This window comes from Octopus bimaculoides, chromosome 13 (genome assembly GCF_046866305.1).
Source record: "Octopus bimaculoides isolate indiv1 chromosome 13, ASM4686630v1, whole genome shotgun sequence".
Taxonomy (NCBI): domain Eukaryota; kingdom Metazoa; phylum Mollusca; class Cephalopoda; order Octopoda; family Octopodidae; genus Octopus; species Octopus bimaculoides.
In genome coordinates, this window is record NC_142940.1 from 28,204,977 (window position 1) to 28,232,507 (window position 27,531).

Below are 27,531 nucleotides of genomic sequence, written 5' to 3' on the forward strand. Positions count from 1 at the left end.
AACATCCATGTTTCCAGAGGTGAATTATCAACACCACAAAGAACTCCTCTCAACACACGGCTATGATGTTCCCCCACTACTTCTGCTCGTGATCAGAGATGCACATATCATCAGCCACTAAGGTACTCAACTGGTTACGGTCAAACAACTGACAAGCAAATCTGTGGTATTGAGTAGAATATTTACTGTAGCCCATCTTTTTTACCAAAACAAAACAATGTACATGATAACGCTTCAAGTCAGTTAAGATGAGAAGCCATGAGAGTTACTGTCTGGTACTGCATCAGGGCATTTATTATCATTATTATTATTGTTGCTGTCGTTGTTGTTATCCTTAGTTATTAATACCAAATTATATATACACTCATACATGTACACACATTTATACATCAAAACATACATAAATTTATATAATACTATAATACATTATATATATATCAATTGCATATTTTTGAGTGCGGTGAATTTTGAATGATTATATAAGGGCTTTAAATTTATGACAATATCCAAATTGTATATAAAGCTGAGTATTTAATAAATCTAACAGATTATCTGGGCTGTTTTATTGATACAAAATTGGCAAGAACTCTGGTGAGCAAGCCATGGACCACGTCAAATATGACTATTGAAAAGTGTAGAAAAGTATGTGGCAAGTGGAAGAATGTTTTTGCTGGTGTGCAGGTAAGTAATGTCGAATTAATTATTTTTAACCAAGAGTCCCAACTTTCCTGTGGCTATTAATCCATGAAATAGATTGACTGACATTAAGACTATTATCCGATTCTTACCCACAATCGTTGATCTAGCTGAGCAACAGAGGAAAAATCTTGAATGAACTAAAATAAAGAGCAATCTTTGTACAAAGTGCAGCTTCGTGCTACACGAAAATTTTGTTCACATGCAGAAAGATATACACATGCACACATTTATACATATAAACACTTAAGCAACATTGTAATCCACAGAGAAGTTGATGTAAGTCAATGGGATGCTTATAAAAATGTACTTTTGGGAAAAAGTAAGTTTAAATCTAATAGGTTTAAAAGTCTATATAGTTATTTTGACTATATAGTTATTATAACTGTGTCTGTTGTTTTGTGCAACAACATATCAAAAGAAAAACAAAAACAGGCCATTGTAGAAATTGTACTCTATATCAGAAAATTTTCCCAAATGTCAACCACATCTTCGACTGTATGTGAACCCAATCTTCATCATAAACAAGTTTGATATATGACGCTCAAAATATTTCTAGTAAATATGGGGACAACAGTGGAGCAGAAATAAATTCCCAGTGAGCCAGGCCTAAAGACCAGCGTGTGTTTATATCTACTAACGCCTTTTCATTTACTTATCTGAAAATTTAAACCTTCAGATATAAGCAAAATATAAAAATGCATATTGTTCTTTTAGTTCTTTTTGTTTGTGTTGTTTCTCTTGTAATTCCTGAGAAAAAGCACTTCTTGTCGCACATCAGGGTGGCAGATACTGTAACTGCGGAAACAGTTACGACAAAAATAGTGAAGTTGGTGGAGACAAATGTTTTTATGGATGTCCTGGTAATAAAGAAGAGTTCTGTGGAGGTCTATCTGCCATCTCGCTTTATCTTTCAAGTGAGTAATTCTAATTAAATATTTATATTCTCCACGACAGTCAGTTTAAAATTTGCTTCGTCTGAAAATTTAAATCTCCAGATGTAAAACCATACAACAATGCTAGAGTTGTTTGTAATTGTACATACTATTCCTCCGGATATTACAGTTATTGGAATAGTCGATATCAAAGCCAGTTAATATATTACACGTGCCAATGCTAGGCGCCACAGGTGTTCAATATCAACCAATATTCTGCTGAAACATGTATGGCTAGGCTGTATATACTAGTGGTCAAGATAATACATGGGCAAATGTAGGTGTATAGACAAATAGAGTATTCGGATATTTTTTTATCATTCAATTAGAGCTATAATTATACGAAAATATAATGCTAAGTTGTGTTGCATCAAATTGTCGCTTCCACTGAAGTGGTTGAAAGTTCGAGATTTCTTGTATGTGCAAAACATCCCTAATTTCGTTTAACAAGTAATTTGTTATTGTTACCGAATAAAATAATAATACAGTTCTATATTTAAGAGATGAGGAATTATGTACATCATTTACATTATTTACATTTGACGGATATTTGTCCTCATCTTGTTTGTTGTTAACACAACGTTTCCACTGATATACCCTCCAGCCTTCATCAGGTGTCTTGGGGGAAACTTCGAACCTGGGTTCTCATTCCTAAGGTATTTTTCGATATTATTATTATTATTATTATTATTATTATTATTCCATTGCCTGGAATCGAACTCGGAATCTTGGGGTTAGTAGCCCGCGATTTTAACCACTACATCATATGCCCGTGGCTATGGAGTGAATTTTTGGGCTTATAAACCTTATACTTTTCTTTCCTTCCTTAATACCGGCTCCCATATGCTATTCATATCTGCACTCGGTCTGCTTGGAAAACAGTAAGAAAGTTGTCAAAGATCATGATCAAGAACAAGGATCACTTTACACCAATGAAGTATAGACAACTGACTCAACACTACAATAAACTACCACATGTACGGTCTCCCTAAGATTCACAAGGATGGTATTCCATTAAGACCTATTGAAGAGAGGTAAAATCAAATGTATGGACGGACTAACGATACCGTCGGGGGAGGTTATGAAGCAGATAGAAGATACGGGCTATAAGTACTTGGGGATTTTGGAAAATGATAAATTTATGGAGAAAGAAATGACAGAGAAATTTAAGGTGGAGTGCTTGCGCAGACTGAGACTGATCCTTAAGTCCAAATTAAACGGATGGAATAAGATCGAAGCTATCAACATCTGGGTGGTTTCACTCCTTAGATATGGAGCAGGGATAGGGTGCACCACCCTAAGGCAGATATAGAACGTCTTTATCTGCCAAGAAAAGAGGGAGGCCGAGGACTTCTACAGCTGGCATTATCAATGAAGGTAGCCACAATTGGCCTAGACACCTATCTGAAAAACTCTGAGGACTGGATGCTAAAACTTGTCTTAAAACATGAAAGCAAGAAAGCATCTTACTCAGTAACAAAACAGGCAAAGGAATATCTAAGTGAATACCAATTGCAACAAATTCACGAATTAGACGAACAAGAAACACCTGCAGAAAAAGCTAAGCACCTGAAAACCCGTGCTAAAATTGCTGCCTTAGATATTATGACTGAAAAATGGCATGGAAAACCTCTCAATGGCAAATACCCAAAGAGAGCGAATAATGCAGATATTAACAAAGCCCTTACCCACCAATGGTTAATGGCCTCTGGCTTGAAATCAGAAACAGAGGGGTTTATCATAGCAGCCCAAGATCAATGCATACCTACAAAGAACTACCAGGCCAACATATTAAAGAACGGCAGCTCCCCATTATGTCGTATATGCCAACAACAAAATGAGACCATCGATCATGTTGTCTCCATGTGCAGTCTGCTTGCACCTACAGAGTATCTCAACAGGCATGATAGAGCTACACAATATATTCACTGGGTAATATGCAAAAACCTGGACTTGCCCCATGATAAAAACTGGTGGGAACACAAACCACCCCCAGTACTTGAAAATGATCACATTGCACTCCTCTGGAACTTCACCATTCAAACTGACAGAAAGATAGACGCAAATAGGCCAGACATCATACTGAAAGACTTCAGACAAAAATCATGCCTCCTCATTGATATGACTGTCCCAATTGATATAAACGTATCTGTCAAGACCTACCAAAAACTGAGCAAATATAAAGATCTTGAAATAGAAATTAGCAAAATGTGGAATCTGAAGACGAAAACAATACCTATTGTCATAGGTGCCCTGGGAATGACAGCGAAACGGGCTGATTACTACCTAGCTCAGATACTAGGAAACCCCAAAATGGCTGAAGTTCAAAAGATAGTTCTCATGGGAACTGCCCATATCCTACGTAAAATACTGTCTATGTGATCTCAAATTTTGAAGCAAACACATAATTTTCTTATGGTTTCTTAAACATTCACTTGAACAAAACTGTACAAATCCAAATATATGGTGCCCTAGGCATAACACCTACATAAACTTCTAACTTGTCTCTTGAGGTATCTGGGTGAGACTTGGATCCAACTTGTACAAATGCAAAACAAAAGTCAAAAATAAAATAATAATAATAATAATAGATAATATTAGGACTGCTATGACTCCTCTGGAAGGAATATGTAAACAAAGAAGAAGAGTTCCATAATTAAATTTGTTGAACGATATTTCGGTATCTCAATTTCTTTATTGCCCACCGGGGGCTAAACATAGAGGTGACAAACAAAACATGTGGGACATAAAACATATATAAAAAATAAAATGAATGTTATAACGTATGAAGACATGAAAATGATAAAATGAAAATGGAACCACTCGCCCCACTTACGAGTGGCTTCATTTTCTACCTTTTAAATCCTGAACCTTCTAAGATATCGCTACCTGTTTCTTCCAGCCACCCATCGTATGTAATAAATCCTGGGAATGAGCTCCAGCTGCAGTCCACCTCCCAAAAATAAAATCCAACCATATATTCTTGTATTTTTCCCTCCTGCACCTTGTCTGGTATTACATACGAATGATGTTTCTCCACAGTTCCCATACACTTTATGTCCCATTCCGCCGTATCCCTTAACAATTCGTCGCTAAGCAACATATAAATCCTACACTTTGCCCTTCTCTTTTTTCACCCTTGTTGCTCTCATGCCTCTATACGTAGGCAACAGCACTATTTCTTCGCTCCGAATTGTCGACGCTGTATGTTTCCTTGCTGCTCCTGCATTACGAAACCTCACTTCTACTGTTCCAAATGTTGAACCTCTAGTCAGGTATAGTATGTCTTCCCAAATCTGCTTTAACGCCTTTTCTATTTACTGTCGTGACGACGTCTATTCTTCCTTTATTTATCGAAAAGGTTCGATAGATTATCGTCTTTTTCCTTATTCCGTTTTTAACCTCTTGCGGGGGCGACAGCTTCACTTCAAACCCATCTCGGTTCATTTCTTCTTTGTGTCTTCGAATTCCCTAATGTCCACTTCTGTTTCCTTACACCTTGCTACATCAGCAAAATTCCGCTTCTCTTTTATCAGTTTCTGGTCCATTGTCTTAACTGCCTCCAGCAACTCCTCCTCGGACGATAACATGTCTGAGTAACTATAACTGTCTTCAGACATTCTTCAACCAGCTGTCTCTTCTCTTACGAGAAGAGAAAGCTCAAACAAATTACACACGTAAACACCCAAACCGCTGCAAAGCAGCACAAAAAACTATTCAAAAATCACCGGCTGAACGATACTTCGGTATCTCGTGTTCCTTCAACGGGTTCAAAATTTGATATGTCAGTCTACTTCATTTTTTTTTATAGATAATATTAGGACTGCTATGACTCCTCTGGAAGGAATATGTAAATAAAGAAGAAGAGTTCCATAATTAAATCTGCTGAACGATATTCGATATAACACGAGATACCGAAATATCTTTCAGTAAATTTAATTATGGAACACTTCTTTAATAATAATAATAATAATAATAATAATAATAATAGATAGATAGACAGATAGATAGATAGATAGATAGATAGATAGATAGATAGATAGATATATAGATAGATAGATAGATAGCACCGGGCTGAATAACAGCATGGATGTGCTACACCGGGCTCCCTATACAAAAACAAATCTAATCCAATAACATCGATGGAATTAGGCAAAAGAACCGGTGGAAGATTTGAGGGAAGCGGTCTTTTAACGAAGATAATTTTAAAAAATGAAATTTTACTGTCATACAAAGCACAGGTTCTCCTATGCACGATGTCTCAGTGAAACACGTGCGATCACACACGCAAAACCAACACCGGAAAGTTTACAAACTATAAAAAAAGAAATGGAACAAAATAGTAAGTACATATATTGAACAATTACGCATACACTCGAACGTCTACACAATGATATATACGTTTTGAGACCCATAGAACTACACATGCATCTTTATGTTTACACAACTACGTGAAATTCACAGGACAAACTCAAGCATACGAAAACACCTATCACAAACGAAGCAAAAACAAAACTCTTTCTCTTTCTTCTTTATTTAGTTTCATTTTGTGAACAAACACAGACAGAGTGAACCATTCATAAGTTTAAAACGCCACAAAAAAAAACAAAAACAAAAAATACACTATGCCCGGAGATAAATCTATCAACAAAAAAACAAAATACAGACGAATACCGATATGCTAGCCTTAAGAAACTACGCTACGAGCAATGTTTACATGCTGAGAACTCGGTGACGGTGCTGTCTCAAAAAATTGACCCTAAACAGACAAATCCGTCCCCTAATGTCAACGCCAAAGCTCGTCATGCCTCAATGATAACAAAGCAGATTAAAAACCAGATTGGTCGTCGACCGAATCACAAAGGGCCACGTACTCGATATAGATCTGCTAGCCTTAAGAAGCTACGTCACGAGAGCTCGGAGAGGAGTGTTGTCTCAAAAAATTAACCCTAAACAGACAGATCCGTCCCCTAGCATCAACGTCGAAGCTTGTTATGCCTCACTGTTAATAGAACAAAATACAAACCGGCATGGTCATAGACCGGATTATAAAGGACCACTTACTCGGATGATGAACCAGATTCGAGACGAGAAATCTGCTACTGGTTCAAATCTTCCCGACACACAGGAGCTGGAAGTACCCCACAACCGGAATATTCCAACAGATCCATGCTCATCACCAAACAACCAACAGAAAAAGAATGAAAATGGTCTAGGGAAGATAATAAAGAAGTTCTTACGGCCTTCTACCATGCGATATATTTCCCCACAAATAAATCGAATACTGTACAAACCTACTTAAACTGCAGACAGAAACACCTTGAAATAAGAGCCTACATAGACAGTAACAAACTTGCCAACGTCAGAAGAAACATTATGAAAAAAAATTTACTAACCGAAGTAGAGATTGACCAAATTAAACAAACAGTAAGGGATAAAAAGTATGAAACTGCAGCTAAAGAAGATACTACAGAGGAAATAATTATAAACCAGCCCAAGGCTGATGGAAATACAGTAATGATTGAACGAATTAATGTAACTGATAAGCAAAGTGAAATACTCTCTGATCCAACCATAAACACTAAGGAAGGTGAAAATCAAATAGATGAAGAAAGTCATACAGAAATCGACGCAACAGAACTACATGATCTAAAAAATCAAATCATGATTGAATGGCTGAAAATTAAAGAAACTAGTATGAATGAACGCGACACTCTCCCCAAAATTCGCAATTCTAACCAAAACCTGAAAATAATTGGTAAAATCCGCCTTGCACTTAAGGATATAATTTCAGCTAATGATGTTGATATTACAGATCTCAACCACCTGTACTATGCATCCGCGAAAATCTCAACGATTCTATGTGGTGAAAAGATTAGAAAACGACAACACTCCCACAAAAAGCCTTCTTCGCAAGAGCGCATTCAACACCAAATTAAGCTACTTAGATCTGACATAGAATGTTTGAAACACCTTAAATTTGACAAGAGTATCAAACCTACAAAGACCCAAAAACTAAAGAAAAAATATAATATTAAAACCATAGTTAACATTGATGCCACCATAGAGACCATCAAGCAAAAGGTATGTGCTAAAGCTGCCCGCATAGCAAGGTATAAAAAGCGTGTTAATTTTTCAGAGATAATAACATGTTCAAAAATAACCCCAAACATTTCTACAGGAAGATAGGGAAAACACCAGTAACAATAAAGTCTATCCCATCAAAAGAAGAAGTGCAGGAATTTTGGAATAAAATCTGGGCAGAAGATAAAACACACAATGAAAAGGCCCCTTGGATTGATAGAATATCTACAGACTAAGACTCCTTAGAGGAGCAAAAGTGGGAGGGGGTCAAGGTAGAAGATATAAGATCTGCTCTCAGGAGGTCAAGCAAATGGAAGTCTCCAGGAAAGGATAAAATTCCTAACTTCTGGTTGAATGCCTTCCCAGAGAGCAATGAACTGCGAACAAAACTTTACAACGATGTTTTGCAAAATCCTAGATTGATGCCTTCTTGGCTAGTTAATGGTTTAACATTCCTGCTTCCAAAAAATGAGGAAACAAACGAACCAAAAAATTATCGACCCATAACCTGCTTAACAACAATGTATAAGGCACTAACATCTGTCCTAACTGAGTATACCTATAGTTTTTAATAAAAAGTGGCATATTTCCTAATGAGCAAAAGGGATGTAAACGTGGATCTTATGGTTGTAAAGATCAGCTACTCATCAATAAGATGATCTTAGAAGATTGTCACAAGCGACACAAAAACTTGTCAATAGCCTGAATAGACTATAAAAAGGCCTTTGATAGCCACATAGCTGGATTAGGAAATGTCTGGAAATGTATAAAATAGCTCCTACTCTGCGAAACTTTTTATCTGTAAGTATGAGATCATGGAGAACCACACTGATGTTGAACAATGACAATGAATCTCTAAATGCTGGAGATGTAAGAATTTCATGTGGCATTTTCCAGGGTGACTCACTATCACCACTCCTCTTCTGTCTAGCCTTAATACCTCTCTCCAAATTGCTCAATGATGCACAGTATGGTTATAAAATATTTGATAAAAATATAAATCATCTCATTTACATGGATGATTTAAAGCTTTTTGCAAAGAATGACCAACAACTCAAAGGCCTACTAGCGATTGTTAAACAATTCAGTGATGACATCAGGATGCAATTTGGCCTTGAAAAATGTGCAAAAGCTACCTTTATCAAAGGAAAAATGACAAAAACATCTAATGTGAACCTTGACCATCAAAATGTCATAAAAGAGTTAGAACCAGTGGAGAGCTACAAATACCTAGGGGTAATTGAAGGGGACAATATTAAGCATTCAGTGATGAGGGGAAAGGATCAGAAGAGAATGTTATCGCCGGGTGAGAGCAATACTGAAGACAGAGCTGAACGCGAGAAACAGGATCGAAGCGATCAATGCTCTAGCCATACCAGTCGTGACTTACAGTTTCAATATCGTTAACTGGTCAATTACAGAAATATGTAATGTTGACAGAAAAATACGAAAACTGTTGACAATGCATAGAATGCACCACCCTAAGGCAGATATAGAACGTCTTTATCTGCCAAGAAAAGAGGGAGGCCGTGGACTTCTATAGCTGGCATTAACAATGAAGGTAGCCACAATTGGCCTAGACACCTATCTGAAAAACTCTGAGGACTGGATGCTAAAACTTGTCTTAAAACATGAAAGCAAGAAAGCATCTTACTCAGTAACAAAACAGGCAAAGGAATATCTAAGTGAATTCTAATTACAACAAATTCAAGAATTAGACGAACTAGAAACACCCGCAGAAAAGCTAAGCGCTTGAAAACCCGTGCTAAAATTGCTGCCTTAGATATTATGACTGATAAATGGCATGGAAAACCTCTCAATGGCAAATACCCAAAGAGAGCGAATAATGCAGATATTGACAAAGCCCTTGCCCATCAATGGCAAATAGCCTCTGGCTTGAAATCAGAAACAGAGGGGTTTATCATAGCAGCCCAAGATCAATGCCTACCTACAAAGAACTACCAGGCCAACATATTAAATAACGGCAGCTCCCCATTATGTTGTATATGCCAACAACAAAATGAGACTATCGATCATGTTGTCTCCGTGTGCAGTCTGCTTGCGCCTACAGAGTATCTCAACAGGCATGATAGAGCTGCACAATATATTCACTGGATAATTTGCAAAAACCTGGACTTGCCCGATAATAAAAACTGGTGGGAAAACAAACCACCCCCAGTACTTGAAAATGATCACATCGCACTCCTCTGGATAGATGCAAATAGGCCAGACATCATACTGAAAGACTTCAGACAAAAATCATGCCTCCTCATTGATATGACTGTCCCAATCGATATAAACGTATCTGTCAAGACCTACCAAAAACTGAGCAAATATAAAGATCTTGAAATAGAAATTAGCAAAATGTGGAATTTGAAGACGAAAACAATACCTATTGTCATAAGTGCCCTGGGAATGACAGCGAAACGGGCTGATTACTACCTAGCTCAGATACCAGGAAACCCCAAAATGGCTGAAGTTCAAAAGATCGTGCTCATGGGAACTGCCCATATCCTACGTAAAATACTGTCTATGTGATCTCAAATTTTAAAAGAAACATAATTTTCTTATGGTTTCTTAAACATTCTCTAGAACAACACTGTACAAATTCAAATATATGGCACCCTAGGCATAACACCTACATGAACTTCTAACTTGTTGTCTCTTGAGGTCTCTGGGTAAGACTTGGATCCAACTTGTACAGATGCAAAGCAAAAGTCAAACGTAAAATAATAATAATAATCTGAGGCCCAACTGCCACCCTTACCACTACATCCACCCCTACTACTGTTGCTGTTACTGTTACTGCAACCACTACTGCTACTACACATAAAAACAATAATATCAGTGATATCAGTGATGATAATAATAATAACAATAATAATAATAATAATAATAATAATAATAATAATAATAATAATAATAATAATAATAATAATAATACTCATCAATAAGATGATCTTAGAAGATTGTCACAAGCGACACAAAAACTTGTCAATAGCCTGGATAGACTATAAAAAGGCCTTTCATAGCCTACCACATAGACAATGAAATAAGAGAACTAGACGAAAGCCAACCATATAAATATTTAGGAGTCAATGAACTAGATAGGATACAACATACACAAATGAAGGAAAAAATAAAGAAAGAAATGACAGGATATAGGATGCACCACCCAAAATCTGACATAGAAAGACTATATATACAACGCACAGAAGGTGGCAGGGGTCTTATACAGCTGGAAAACCATTATAAAATAACCATCATAGGACTGCAAAAATACCTACTCCAGAAGCAAGGAAAATTAATACAAATAGCCACAACACACGAGCAAAACAAAAAACTGTTTTCAGTATTTAAGGAAGCTGACAAATACAAACAAGAAATCAATCTACCTAACAAATACGGAGAAGAAGAAGAAGAAGAAGAAGAAGAAGAAGAAGAAGAAGAAGAAGAAGAAGAAGAAGAAGAAGAAGAAGAAGAAGAAGAAGAAGAAGAAGAAGAAGAAGAAGAAGAAAAGCTATAAAACAAATGAAATCCAAACTAAAACTAGAACAGCAACGGACCATGATAAAACGATGGCAAGAAAAGCCCCTACATGGTAAATACTGGGCTAAACTAAATGCAAAAGAAATAGACAGAGAAAAATCCCAGCAATGGTTGAGAAGCTCAGGACTCAAAGCAGAGACTGAAGGATTTTTAATTACTGCACAAGACCAAAGCCTCCCCACCAGAAATTACCAAAAACATATAATGAAAAGAAACATAACAAGTAACTGTAGAATTTGTGGAGATGGACAAGAAACAATAAATCATATTATCTCTGGCTGCCCAGTCCTGGCTAAGAAGGAATATATTCACAGACACGACAGAACTGGGACCTATATACACTGGAAGCTATGCCAACACTATGGAATAACAACAGAAAAAAGATGGTATAAACATACGCCAGAAAAGGTCACAGAAAATGAGAAAGCAACCATACTCTGGGATATGCCAATACACACAGATAGAGAAATTAAGGCAAATAGACCAGATATAGTTGTCAAAGATCATGAAGAAAAACAATGCTTTCTAATTGATGTATCAATACCAGCAGATGACAACGTCTCTCTAAAAGAAATGGAAAAGCTTTCAAAATACAAAGACCTGGAAATAGAGGTAACTCAAATGTGGAATCTAAAAACAGAAACAATTTCTATCATAGTAGGTGCCTTAGGTATAATAAAAAAAATATTCAGACAAATACATAACAAAAACACCAGGACTTACAAATATATATAACATACAGAAAATTGCACTACTGGGCACAGCACACATCCTACGAAAAACACTTTCAATACAGTAACCATAAGAGCACCACAGCAAACCACAGCACATACCCAAGGCGCACAGAGCTGCGCTCGGTAGTGAAGTGAAAGCACGTTATAACAATAAAACTACTGAATAATAATAATAATAATAATAATAATAATAATAATAATAATAATAATAATAATAATAATAATAATAATAATAATAATAATAATAATAAACAGGAGTTCCACCACCCAAATAAACCCTGTGGATAAATAATATCCAAAACAAAGTTTAAAAATTAGAGAAAAGGTCTGTCGATTCTTAACGAAATTAGTAGACACTCTACTGAGTAACAAGAAGAAAACAAAAATACCATGCAAATACGACATTACAGAAAAAGATTTACCTGACGTAAAAGTAAAACTAAAGCAAGATATCCTTGCCAAAGCACAAAGGATCCGCCGGAATGAGAAACGCCAACGTTTCTTTGAACAAAAGAAACAGTTCAATTCCAGCCACCAAAAATTCAAACCAAGAACTTGGTAAAAATAAAATAGACATTACTGCAGCACCTACAGCAGAAGTGGAAGAATTTTGGAAAGAAATATTGTTGGTGAAGGAACAACATCAGAAAAGGACTATTAAAACAACGAACTTAGCACCTGAGCAACTCTGGACCCCTATAACAACTGAAGAGGTCACCCAGGCACTGCAAAGACTAAGCAACTGGAAAGCACCTAGGCACGACAAGATCCCCAACTTCTGGTTAAAATATCTGACAGGAATACACAAAAAGCTGGCCGAAAACTTTAACAACATACTAGCAGAGCCAGAGACAATACCTGAATGGCTCACGAAAGGGAAAACTATCCTAATTCACAAATCCACGGAAACGGAAAAACCACAAAACTACAGACCTATAACCTGTCTCCCTACAATCTACAAAGCCTTTACTGCAATAATATCGCAGAAAATGAGTAAGCACCTGAAAGAAGACAACTTGTTTCCAGAAGAGCGGAAGGGATGCTGCAAGGGCTCATACAACTGTAAAGATCAATTAATGATCTTTACTGAAGACAGCCGCAGAAAGAAGAAAGGCCTCAGAATGGCCTGGATCGACTACCGAAAGGCTTTCGACAGTGTTCCCTACACGTGGATCCTCGAAACACTAGCCATAAACAAGTTAGCACCAATAATTATAAAATAAGACACTCTATGAATAAATGGCAGACAGTGCTACAACTCCAAACAAAAGAGGGACTCGTGAAAACCAAAGCCATCCCCATTAGAAGAGGATTATTCCGGAGAGACACGCTCGCTCCACTCCTGTTCTGCTTGGCACTGACACCTTAATCTGACTTGCTAAATAGAACTAGATGCGGATACAAATGTTACGGCAAAACAATCAGCCACCTTTCTTATATAGATGACCTAAAATTATACGCTACAAATGATAAACAGCTGGAAACACTACTACACACAGTACATGGATTTACCAAAGAATTAGATATGAAAAATGTGTCAAAGAAACCCTGAAAAGAGGAAAACTAGTTAAGAGTAGCAACATCACACTAGATAAAGCCAATGAAATAAGAGAATTAGACCAAAGCCAAACATACAAATATTTAGGAATCAATGAGCTAGATAGGATACAACGCACATAAATGAAAGAAGAAAAAAAGAATACTATAAACGAGCTAGATTAATACTAAAAACAGAGCTGAATGCAAAAAAAAACCAAACAAGATAATAGGTATCAGCACTATAGCTGTCCCAGTTATAAGTTACAGCTACAATATCCTTAACTGGACACTAAATGAACTAACGAAAATAGATAAGAAAAATAATGACAGGATCTAGAATGCACCACCCAAAATCTGACAGAAAGGCTATGTACAGAAGGTGGTAGAGGCCTTATACAGCTGGAAAACTAATATAAAAAAAACCACCATAGTACTGCAAAAATACCTACTTCAGAAGAAAAGAAAACTAATACAAATAGCCACTAAACACGAGCAAAAAATTGTTTTCAGTATTTAAGGAAGCGGACAAATACAAACGAGAAATTATACTACCTAACAAATATGAAGAAGAAGAAGAAACAACAAAAGCTATAAAACAAATGAAATCCAAACTAAAACTAGAACAGCAACGGATCATGAAAAAACGATGGCAAGAAACGCCCCTTGCAGGGAAATAGACAGAAAAAAAATCCCAGAAATTCCGGACTCAAAGCAGAGACTGAAGGATTTTTGATTGCTGCACAATACCAAAGACTCCCCACCAGAAATTACCAAAAACATATAATGAAAAGAAGCATAAGTAACTGCAGAATATGTGGTGATGGACAAGAAACAATAAATCATATTATCTCTGGCTGCCCAGTCCTGGTTAAGAAGGAATATATTCACAGACACGACAGAGCTGGAATCTACATACACTGGAAGCTATGCCAACACTATGGAATAAAAACAGAAAAAAGATGGTATAGGCACACGCCAGAAAAGGTCACAGAAAACGAGAAAGCAACCATACTCTGGGATATGCCAATATACACAGATAGAGAAATTAAGGCCAATATAGTTGTCAGAGATTATGAAGAAAAAAATGCTTTCTAATTGATGTATCAATACCAGCAGATGACAACGTTTCCCGAAAATAAATGGAGAAACTATCAAAATACAAAGACCTGGAAATAGAGGTAACTCGAATGTGGAATTTAGAAACAGAGACAATTCCTATCATAGTAGGTGCCTTAGGTATGATAAAAAAATATTCAGACAAATACATAACAAAAACACCAAGACTTACAAATATATATAACATACAGAAAATTGCACTCCTGGGCACTGCATACATCCTACGCAAAACAATTTCAATACAGTAACCATAAGAACATCACAGCAAAACACAGCACATACCCAAGGCACACAGAGCTGCGCTCGGTAGTGAAGTGAAAGCTATAAATATGAAACTACTGAATAATGATAATAATAATAATAATAATAATAATAATAATAATAATAATAATAATAATAATAATAATAATAATAATAATAGGAGCAGCACCGGGCTGAATAACAACATGGATGTGCTACACCGGGCTCCCTATACAAAAACCATATCTAATCCAATAACATCGATGGAATTAGGCAACAGAACCGGTGGAAGATTTGAAGGAAGCGGTCTTTTAACGAAGACAATTTTTAAAAAAATATTTTTTATTCTTAAAAAAATGAAATTTCACTGCAATACAAAGCACAGGTCCTCCTATGCACGATGTCTCAGTGAAACACGTGCGATCACACACGCAAAACCAACACCGGAAAGTTTACAAACTATATAAAAAAGAAATGGAACAAAATAGTAAGTACATATATTGAATAATTAGGCATACACTCGAACGTCTACACAATGATATATACGTTTTGATACCCATAGAACTACACATGCATCTTCATGTTTACACAACTACGTGAAAATCACAGGACACACTCACGCATACGAAAACACATATCACAAACGAAGCAAAACCAAAACTTTTTTTTTCTTCTTTATTTATTTTCATTTTGTGAACAAACACAGACAGAGTGAACCATTCATAAGTTTAAAACGCCACACACACACACACACACACACACACAAATACACTATGCCCGGAGATAAATCTATCAACAAAAAAAATACAGATGAATACCGATCTGCTAGCCTTAAAAAACTACGCTACGAGCAATGTTTACATGCTGAGAACTCGGTGAGGGTGCTGTCTCAAAAAACTGACCCTAAACAGACAAATCCGTCCCCTAATGTCAACGCCAAAGCTCGTCATGCCTCAATGATAACAAGGCAGATCACAAACCAGATTGGTCATCGACCGAATCACAAAGGGCCGCTTACTCGAAATAGATCTGCTAGCCTTAAGAAGCTACGTCACGAGAGCTCGGAGACGGTGTTGTCTCAAAAAATGTACCCTAAACAGACAGATCCGTCCCCTAGCGTCAACGTTGAAGCTTGTTATGCTTCACTGTTAATAAAACAAAATATAAACCGACATGGTCATAGACCGGATTATAAAGGACCACTTACTCGGATAATGAACCAGATCCGAGACGAGAAATCTGCTACTGGTTCAAATCTTCCCGACACACAGGAGCTGGAAGTACCCCACAACCGGAATATTCCAACAGATGGCCATCCAGGCTCGTCATCAAATAACCAAAAGAAAAAGAATGAAAAATGGTCTAGGGAAGATAATAAAGAAGTTCTTACAGCCTTCTACAATGCCATATATTTCCCTACAGATAAATCTAATACTGTGCAAACCTACGTAAACTGGAGACAGAAACACCTTGAAATAAGACCCTACATAGACAGTAACAAACTTGCCAACGTCAGAAGAAACATTATGAAAAAAAAATTACTAACTGAAGTAGAGATTGACCAAATTAAGCAAGCAGGAAAGGATAAAAAGAATGAAACTGCAGCTAAAGAAGATACTACAGAGGAAATAATTATAAACCAGCCCAAGGCTGATGAAAATACAGTAATGATTGAAAGATTTAAGGTAACTGATAGGCAAAGTGAAATACTCTCTGAACCAACCATAAACACTAAGGCAGGTGAAAATCAAATAGATGAAGGAAGTCATACAGAAATCGACGCAACAGAACTACATGATCTAAAAAATCAAACCATGATTGAATGGCTGAAAATTAAAGAAACTAGTATGAATGAACGCGACACTCTCCCCAAAATTCGCAATTCTAACCAAAACCTGAAAATAATTGGTAAAATCCGCCTTGCACTTAAGGATATAATTTCAGCTAATGATGTTGATATTACAGAATCTCAAAGATTCTATGTGGTGAAAAGATTAGAAAAAGACAACACTCCCACGAAAAGCCTTCTTGGCAAGAACGCATTCAACATCAAATTAAGCTGCTTAGATCTGACATAGAATGTTTGAAAAACCTTAAATTTGACAAGAGTATCAAACCTACAAAGACCCATAAACTAAAGAAAAAATATAATCTGAAAACCATAGTTGACATTGATGCCACCATAGAGACCATCAAGCAAAAGGTATGTGCTAAAGCTGCCCGCATAGCAAGGTATGAAAAGCGTGTTAGATTCTTCCGAGATAATAACATGTTCAAAAATAACCCCAAACATTTCTACAGGAAGATAGGGAAAACACCAGTAACAATAAAGTCTGTCCCATCAAAAGAAGAAGTGCAAGAATTTTGGAATAAAATCTGGGCAGAAGATAAAACACACAATGAAAAGGCCCCTTGGATTGATAGAATATCTACAGACCTAGACTCCTTAGAGGAGCAAAAGTGGGAGGGGGTCAAGGTAGAGGATATAAGATCTGCTCTCAGGAGGTCAAGCAAATGGAAGTCTCCAGGAAAGGATAAAATTCCTAACTTCTGGTTGAATGCCTTCCCAGAAAGCCATGAACTGCGAACAAAACTTTACAACGATGTTTTGCAAAATCCTAGTTTGATGCCCTCTTGGCTAGTTAATGGTTTAACATTCCTGCTTCCAAAAAATGAGGAAACAAACGAACCAAAAAATTATCGACCCATAACCTGCTTAACAACAATGTATAAGACGCTAACATCTGTCCTAACCGAGTACACCTATAGTTTTTTAATAGAAAGTAGCATATTTCCTAATGAGCAAAAGGGATGTAAACGTGGATCTTATGGTTGTAAAGATCAGCTACTCATCAATAAGATGATCTTAGAAGATTGTCACAAACGACACAAAAACTTGTCAATAGCCTGAATAGACTATAAAAAGGCCTTTGATAGCCACATGGCTGGATTAGGAAATGTCTGGAAATGTATAAAATAGCTCCTACTCTGCGAAACTTTTTATCTGTAAGTATGAGATCATGAAGAACCACACTGATGTTGAACAATGACAATGAATCTGTAAATGCTGGAGATGTAAGAATTTCATGTGGCATTTTCCAGGGTGACTCACTATCACCACTCCTCTTCTGTCTAGCCCTAATACCGCTCTCAAAATTGCTCAATGATGCACAGTATGGTTATAAAATATTTGATAAAAATATAAATCATCTCATTTACATGGATGATTTAAAGCTCTTTGCAAAAAATGACCAACAACTCAAAGGCCTACTAGCGATTGTTAAACAATTCAGTGATGACATCAGGATGCAATTTGGCCTTGATAAATGTGCAAAAGCTACCTTTATCAAAGGAAAAATGACAAATACATCTAATGTGAACCTTGACCAGCAAAATGTCATAAAAGAGTTAGAACCAGCGGAGAGCTACAAATACCTAGGGGTAATTGAAGGGGACAATATCAAGCACTCAGTGATGAGGGAAAGGATCAGAAGAGAATGTTATCGCAGGGTGAGAGCAATACTGAAGACAGAGCTGAACGCGAGAAACAGGATCGAAGCGATCAATGCTGTAGCCATACCAGTCGTGACTTACAGTTTCAATATCGTTAACTGGTCAATTACAGAAATATGTAATGTTGACAGAAAAATACGAAAACTGTTGACAATGCATAGAATGCACCACCCTAAGGCAGATATAGAACGTCTTTATCTGCCAAGAAAAGAAGGAGGCCGAGGACTTCTACAGCTGGCATTATCAATGAAGGTAGCCACAATTGGCCTAGACACCTATCTGAAAAACTCTGAGGACTGGATGCTAAAACTTGTCTTAAAATATGAAAGCAAGAAAGCATCTTACTCAGTAACAAAACAGGCAAAGGAATATCTAAGTGAATTCCAATTACAACAAATTCAAGAATTAGACGAACTAGAAACACCTGCAGAAAAAGCTAAGCGCTTGAAAACCCGTGCTAAAATTGCTGCCTTAGATATTATGACTGAAAAATGGCATGGAAAACCTCTCAATGGCAAATACCCAAAGAGAGCGAATAATGCAGATATTGACAAAGCCCTTACTCACCAATGGTTAATGGCCTCTGGCTTGAAATCAGAAACAGAGGGGTTTATCATAGAAGCCCAAGATCAATGCCTACCTACAAAGAACTACCAGGCCAACATATTAAAGAACGGCAGCTCCCCATTATGTCGTATATGCCAACAACAAAATGAGACCATCGATCATGTTGTCTCCATGTGCAGTCTGCTTGCACCTACAGAGTATCTCAACAGGCATGATAGAGCTGCACAATATATTCACTGGGTAATATGCAAAAACCTGGACTTGCCCCATGATAAAAACTGGTGGGAACACAAACCACCCCCAGTACTGTCATAGGTGCCCTGGGAATGACAGCGAAACGGGCTGATTACTACCTAGCTCAGATACCAGGAAACCCCAAAATGGCTGAAGTTCAAAAGATAGTGCTCATGGGAACTGCCCATATCCTACGTAAAATACTGTCTATGTGATCTCAAATTTTAAAGCAAACATAATTTTCTTATGGTTTCTTAAATATTCACTAGAACAAAACTGTACAAATCCAAATATATGGTACCCTAGGCATAACACCTACATGAACTTCTAACGTGTTGTCTCTTGAGGTCTCTGGGTGAGACTTGGATCCAACTTGTACAAATGCAAAGCAAAAGTCAAACATAAAATAATAATAATAATAATAATAATAATGATAATAATAATAATAATAATAATAATAATAATAATAATAATAATAATAATAATAATAATAATAATAATAATAATAATAATGAAAGGAAACGGGTGGAGCCTCATGGGCTGATTAATAATGATACATCTAATGATGGTGTCACAATAAAAATACTGGTAATTGCGGAACCTGATAATCGCTACCTCATATGAGTGAAAATGAAAAAACAAAATATTGTGAATAACGGTGGGAATGAGACTGAAGCCAATGATGGTGACAGTGTTCCACCCGGTAGGCTCAGAGATTCTGGTCCAGCTCCAGCCTGTCGATATCCAGAAAGGGACCACCACACACGGCGTAGATGGAGCAAGCTAATTAATACTGTGGTCATGGAGTGTTACTACCTGAGCAGCCCAGTAGATGAAAATGGTGCTCAAATTAGGGATTACTGAAAACGTATGTCTGATCATTGGAGAGAAAAGGGATTGTTTCAACTCATGGAACAGAGACTATATGATCAAGCTAGAGCAATAAGAAAAAATTGTTGGTTCACGGTATCAACTTTTCATCTCTACAGTCTCCATTTATTTCGTTATAGAATGTCTTCTGATCTACTCTAAATAACCTAGTCTGGTGGTAACCCTTCATTCTTTGGTTGTATCTTACCATCTTTGCTTTCTTTGCAACGAGGCGCTGTTTCATTTCCTCCACTACTACTTTCAGGCCCTTTTCTTTCAATATTATACTTCCTTTTCAACGCCCTGTATTTTTGTTCACTTTTAAGCTCCACGTTTTCTTTTCGGTCTAACACAGAAATTTTCTTCGAGATCATGTCTAACCCTGCCTAGATTCTTCTTTTCCACCATGGATCTTTTCTTTGAATAACCTCAACCTTTATGGTAAAGATGAAACCCAAATCAGTTCCCTCGTTGATACGGTGTATACCTTCAGTGCTGATATCGGAATGGAGTTCGGACTGAGAAAGTGTGGTGTGTTAGTCTTGAAGAGAGGCAATATCAAATGTATGGATGGACTAACGATATCGTCGGGGGAGGTTATGAAGCAGATAGAAGAGACGGGTTATAAGTACTTGGGGATTTTGGAAATGGATAAATTGATGGAGAAAGAAATGACAGAGAAATTTAAGGTGGAGTACTTACGCAGACTGAGACTAATCCTAAAGTCCAAATTAAATGGACGGAATAAGATCGAAGCTATCAACACCTGGGCGGTTTCACTCCTTAGATATGGAGCAGGGATACTCGCATGGACATCACACGAACTAAGCAGCTTAGACAGAAAGACAAGGAAGTTGCTAACTAAACAAAGCTTAGACAGAAAGACAAGGAAGTTGCTAACTTGACAGAGCAAAAAATTGGTACCACCAAAAAGTGACACAGGCAGATTGTATGTACCAGGAAAAAGAGGGGGAAGAGGACTTATTGGATGCGAACACAGCATTAGAGCAGAAGAAAACAACATAGCATGGTATGTAAAAAATGCTACAGAACTGCTATTATTAGAAGTAAGAAGGTCAGGCTTGTGTAGGATGAAAGATTGCAAAGATAAAGCACTATACAAGAAATTAAAAACGAATGAAACTGAAAATAGATGGGTAAAGAAAAGAATGCATGGTCAATTTCATAGGGAAGGCAGACAGAGAAAAAAGGTGGCTGTGGATGACTAAAAGTGATTTAAAACCGGAAACGGAGGCTCTAATCTGTGCTGCCAAAGTGCAAGCACTAAGAACAAACTACATAAAATATAGAATAGACAGCACATCAAAAAGTGATAAGTACAGAATCTGTGGACAAAACGGTGAAACCGTATAGCTATTACCAACCAATGTACGCCACTAGCCCAGAAGGAATATAAGAGACGCCACGACAATGTAGCCAGGCTTTTCCATTGGACATTTTGCAACAAGTATGGACTTGACAGAGCAAAAAATTGGTACGACCACAAACCTGAAGGCATTGTCGAAACTAGAAATGCAAAGATCCTATGGGATTTTATGATTCAGTGTGGCTATGAGATTGAGAATAGAAAGCCGGACATAGTCTTAATTGAGAAAGAAAACAAACTATGCTGGATCATAGATATAGCATGCCCAGCTGATAACAAGGTATCCGATAAGGGAGAAAGAAAAGTCGAGAGATATTACAGGTTAACTTGGGAAGTTAAGCAGTTGTGGTCGATGAAAAAGGTAGCAGTAGTACCAATAATTGTCGGAGCCCTGGGAACAGTGAGAAAAATATCTCGAGAAGTACTTGGAACAAATAGGGGCTGCAATTAGGGTGGAGCACTTGCAGAAAACAGCACTGCTTGGAACTGCTCGAATACTCCGGAAGGTGCTCGAAAAATAAGAGGTGTTACCTTAGTTCACTAGTAGTGAAAAGCTGACACTGTAATGTATTTCCGGCGTTCTAAGCTGTGCAAAGGCAGTAATAATAATAATAATAATAATAATAATGATGATGATGATGATGATGATGATGATGATGATGATGATGACGATGACGATGACGATGACGATGACGACGACGACGACGACGACGACGACGATGATGATAACAATAATAATAATAATATCGAAAAGTACTTTAGAAATGAGAACCTAGGTTCGAAATTTTCCCAAGACACCTGATGAAGTCTGGAGGATATATCAGCCGAAACGTTGTGTTAACAACTAACAAGATGAGGACAAATATCTGTCAAATGTAAATAATATAAATAATAAAATAATGATGCTACAGAAAACAAAAGCCCTAATATATAAGATGAATAGTGGGCATTCCTCCATGATAGGAAAAAAGCAAACCGATCGGACATCCCAATAGGCCCCAATGTGTATGATCTATGCACTTGCAAAAACCTTCCCCAAACTCACTACTGGAGAACTTTAGGAGAGAGTTAACAGAACTCATTGGAACAATAAAGTTCCGAAAATTCTGCAAACCAGACATCAAGAGATGCAAAACTAAAAAACCAGACAAGCTACATATATTTGAACGTGCCTTCCAGTGCATTGTATCGCGCGCCTGCGTGAGCGTATGTTATAGATAGATAGATAGATAGATAGATAGATAGATAGATAGATAGATAGATAGATAGATAGATAGATAGGTTTCTTTATTAGCCACACAGGGCTCAACACAGAGGGGACAAAATACAAATGTAGAGTTTTTTCTTTTCGAGGGGGGCGAAAACAAAGCAGAAAAAGAAACAAAAGTGGGGACAACGATGAAAAAAAAACATCGCAAAACGTTTGGGGTATTTACAAAAAATACGAAATAATACAGAAAATTCCCAATAAATGGGGAGGTTATCCGTGGAAAGAAAAACCTACGAAAAGACCACGGTAACCTCGGTCCTTAGTGTCACAGTTTGTTAAATAAAATTTCTTTTATTTATGCAAGAAACGTAAGTAACTCTCTGTTTACAAAATTGTGGCTAGACGCTATGACGGTGACGTCGTCCGCGTATGCCGACACGCTCGTCCCGCACCCCAGTTCTCGCGGGATGCCCCTCAGCGTCGCCAGCTTCCGCAGTAGTGGCTCGAGAGTCAATACGTACAGGAGCGGCGACAGGGGGCATCCCTGACAAACCGAACGTGCAATGTCGAAGGGTCCCGATAGACGTCCATTGACGCGAACAACCAAACGGATGCCTGTGTACAAGGCAGCCATCCAGCCGCGGAAAACGGGACCGAAGCCGGCCACTTCGAGGACGGCCTCCAAGTATCGATGGTCTACCCTATCGAAAGCTTTGGATTGATCCAAATTGATCAGGGCCCCACCCATGCCAGGTTCCTTAACTACCCTCTCTATGATGTAGCGCATCAGATGGAGGTTGTCATGGATGCTCCGGCCCGGCACGGCGCACGTCTGCTCCGTGCCGACCAGTTTCTCGATGACAAGCGCCAACCGCTTGGCTAACACCTTGGTTAAAATTTTCATGTCTGCATTGAGCAGAGTGATGGGCCTAAAGTTATCTATGGCGTCCCCCTTGTTTGGATCTTTCTTCAGCAGCGTTACCGCTCCTCGGCTCACAAAACTGGGAATGCTCTCGTTCTGCTGCCAGTTGCAGTACACGGCCGCCAAGACGTCTTCAAACAAGTCTGGCATACAGTTGTAAAGCTCGTAGGGCAGACCATCCAAACCCGGAGATTTGTCCATCGAGCAACCCGCCATCGCGTCCCTCACCTCCTCCGCCGTGATGACCCCTTCGCAGCACTCCGCCTCTCTTGCCGAGAGTCGTGGCAAGCTGTGCAGGTAGGCACTAAAGTCCACCCTGCCTTCTCGCTCGCCACTCCTCCCAAACAGTCGGGCAAAATGCCGCTGAAACGCCTCGCACATCTTGCTCGGCTCAAACAATTCGCGCCCCTGTTCGTCTACCAGAGACCGGATGGTGACTCTGTTACCCCGCTGCGCCTCCGCCACCCGGGCCTCTTGTGCGGCTCCAACACCTTCATTCCTCAGAGCACGCATCCTTGCCCTGACAGCACACCCTTCGTGTTTAGCATTGAAGTGTTGGTCGAGGGCCAACTTCGCCGCTAAAAAGTCGGATGCGATGCCACTTCGCAATGCCTCTTCTAACTTTATCACTAGCTCCCCCTCTACTCTGTTCCTCTCTACAGCTAGTGCCCTGCTATACCTTATTGCTTCCGCCCTTACTGCTCTCTTGAGGGCAAACCACCATTTGTTGTTGACGATGGCTCCCGTCAAAGCCCTCTTTACTAACGTGCTAATCCGGTCTCTGAAAACCTGTCTCGACGGGAAAGACGCGTTTAGTTTCCAGTAACCGGGACCCTGCCTATGTGCCTTATCTAAGTCTAGCGTACACGTCACAAGTTTGTGATCCGTGTAGCTGACTATGTGGAACTGTGGACATCCTAAACTATCTCTATCTCTTGTCCTGCACACTATCCTATCTAGGTACGCCCTCGACGACCCCATGCGGTTGCTCCAAGTCCACGTTGGCACATTTGGGTGGTCGAGTCGGTACCTGTCAGACAACTGGAAGCGTCTGAGCAGGTCTATGAGGCCTTTGCATCCCCTTCTAGTTTTGTCACTCCCCACGTAGTCTAGATGCGTGTCCAAGGTAGCATTCCAATCCCCCACTAAAAGTAAGGGACGAGACGTTCCCAGGAATACTTCTAGACGTCGAAAGAAGTTCGACCGACCTGTTAAAGGAGGCACATAAACTGCCAGCAACCGAAAAGCGCCTCCGTCGCTACCGTCCACATCTAGGACAACCAGTCTACCCTCCGGGTCCGTAAATATCGTCTTTACTTGGAGATCCAGACTCTTGCGAAAAAGAACCGCCGTGCCACTACCGCCCATCCTCGGCAGACAGGGAGAAAAATAAATGTTAAACTGTCCGCCAAACATGGACTTTAGGGCCCGAGGCTCATGAAGTCTGGTCTCACTAATGGCTATGATATCCAAATTGTGTGACTTGATGTCATTTAAGAGGTACCCTTGTTTCCAAGGCGACCCCAAGCCACGCACATTCACACAACCAATCTTCACCATGATTCTATTTATACGTGTGCTTTAAAGCACAAAACAAAAGAGCAGAGTGTTACTTACCGTTAGAAAGTTTTGTTTCCTCCTTGGATTTTTCACCAAGGAGGCTATTGTACAATTTCTTGCACAAATATTTCTGGAATCCCTCTACCGAGTTGGGGTAGAGGGATTTTATTGTGTTGTGTAATGTTGGTGTTACATGAATAATTTTAATGTGTTTTGGCGGTGTTGTACGTGGGTGGTTGTTGGTTTTGATATCGTTATTTGTGATGTTTGTTTTAGAGTTGATGTAATTCATCAACTCTGTGTTTGTACTGTCTATTGCTGTTAGCATTGTTTTTTTATATATTACTATTGGTGTTAGTAGTATTTTCGGGAGATGTGAATCTCCCTGCTTTGTTTGTGTTTGCATTTTGTTTTGTTTTCTTCTTACTGCGCTTCCTCTTTCCTTTCGTAGCTATTTTCCACTCCTCCCCACTCTCTTCATCGGATGATGGGAGTTCTGAGGAGTCAGAAAGAGGTAACGGCAAATTTTGTGCGTCTGTGAGTGTTTGTGTTGCTGTTTTTATTGATGTTGGCTGCTTGTTATTTGTGTGTGGTGTATGTGATATGGGGGAGGGAGAGACAGTCTTGGAATTTTCTTTTTTTTTCTTCTGTTTTTGCAGTTTCTGTTGTCTTTTCTGTTGTGGTTATTGCTGATATTTCTGTTGTTGTTTTTTGTGTTGCTGGTGGTGTTGGTAGTAAAGTTTTTCTGTTGGGGGTATTTGGTAGTTGCTTCTGTTGTTGTTGTTGTTGTTGTTGTTGTTGTTGTTGTTGTTGTTGTTGTTGTTGTTTTTGTTTAGCGGCCAGAGGGCAGTCCTTTTTCAGATGTGCTTCGCTGTTGCATAGGTAACAGCGAGGTCGCCTGTCCTCTACCACCACATACAGCTTGTGGTCCTCTGCCAATCTAATGTTTGGAGGAATTTTCTGTGAAGCCTTCTCCGTGATGTGGAGAAGGATTTCCAGATTTTTCCCTCCCCAGTTCTTTCTCCAAAATATTTGCCTCCTCCATTTCCAGGCATACGGCCGATATCAGCCATTAGGTGTCCACCTCCGATGGCACATTTTTTATTATAACTTTGGTCACTCTCTGTCCTAGATAACTCGGTATCATCACCAAGTCATCTGTGCGGAGAGAGAGTGTCGAAAATTGTTTAGCTAAATTTTCATCCAGAAATCTCACCTGCACCGTCCCAAATTTTCTTCCCCAGGTGACATGATTTTGATAAGGCCAAATTTTTCTAAGACAAGCTTCAATTTTATCTGTGCTAACATTTTCTACACGTCTGGTTTTTGTGTTTACCAGTTTATAAATGATGCACTTTTTGTTTTTCATTTCTATAATATCTTTTGGTATGTTTATTCTGACATCATCTCCTTCTTTCGTAAGAAGGGATTTTGTGTCTTTTATTTGTTTTTGTGTGAATGTCACTATTGTTCTTTTTTCTTTTTTCTTTTAGAGCATTTGCGAAATTTGTTTTTGTTCTGCTGGCGGACGTTCTTCTGAATATTTTTGTTTATGTTGGTGTATGTACTGCCTGGTTCAAAGGTGGTGGTAGTGGCAGCAGAGTTTGTTGAACAGGTGATGGTGTCATTGCTGACGGCCGATAACTTTACGTCCTTGCTGTTGTTGTGGTTTTTATTGTTGTTGTTGCTGGTGGTGGTGGTGGTGTTGGTGGTGGTGTTAATTTTCATGTTGTCACTGGTGCTAGTAGATGGAGAGACTGTAGTAGCAGTCTCCTCCGATCCAGATTTCCTCATAGTTTTCATGGTGGTGGTGGTGGTGGTGGTGGTGGTGAGAGGGCTGTTTGTAGCTGTAATCGCCGTGTTTGTGACAATTACAGCAGCTGCGTTCCTATCACTGAGTGAGCTCGCGTTACTCTGTTCTTTTTTTTCTTCTAGCATCTGAAGCCTCGGGAAATGCTCGTCAAAAGAACAAGACAAGCGTTCCAAAATTATGTTTCTCGACATTTTTCAAATGTCAAGAAGGAAATTTTTGTATTTTGCTAGGGCTGAAACTGCCCCTGGGGGCCAATTCCTGCCCTTGAAAGTACACACAAATGAAGCCTAGGTGCTTCGCAACAAAATTATTAAAAAATTCCAACAAAATGTGGACAATAAAAGGTCAAATAAAACGTTTACCTTCGCAGCCGATGTGACAGCACGTCCGTGAGAAGAGATAGATAGATAGATAGATAGATAGATAGATAGATAGATAGATAGATAGATAGATAGATAGATAGATAATGTGGACGGCTACTTCGAAATTTTGCCGCTGATGACTTTTTCAAACTGAATAATATTCGAATAAGTCACCACCAGCAACATTTTGAATAAATTGA

The 27,531-nt window shown here is 38.5% G+C and overlaps 1 protein-coding gene across 9 annotated transcripts in view; it reads left to right on the plus strand.

Annotated features, from left to right (window-relative positions):
* LOC106869731 (uncharacterized) overlaps nt 1-27,531 on the plus strand; it is a 179,232-nt gene that overhangs the window by 79,765 nt on the left and 71,936 nt on the right. For 8 of the 9 annotated variants that reach the window (XR_016244001.1, XR_016244002.1, XM_089361593.1 and 5 more), the window contains exons 12-13: nt 548-681; nt 1,478-1,613. The exons of the other annotated variant lie outside the window; for it this stretch is intronic. Coding sequence is in view for 6 of the 8 variants with exons in the window: in XM_089361593.1 (XP_089217719.1) it covers nt 548-681; nt 1,478-1,613 (270 nt within the window). In the remaining 2 variants the exon portion in view is untranslated. The remainder of the gene's footprint in view (nt 1-547; nt 682-1,477; nt 1,614-27,531) is intronic. 9 annotated transcript variants of the gene reach the window in all.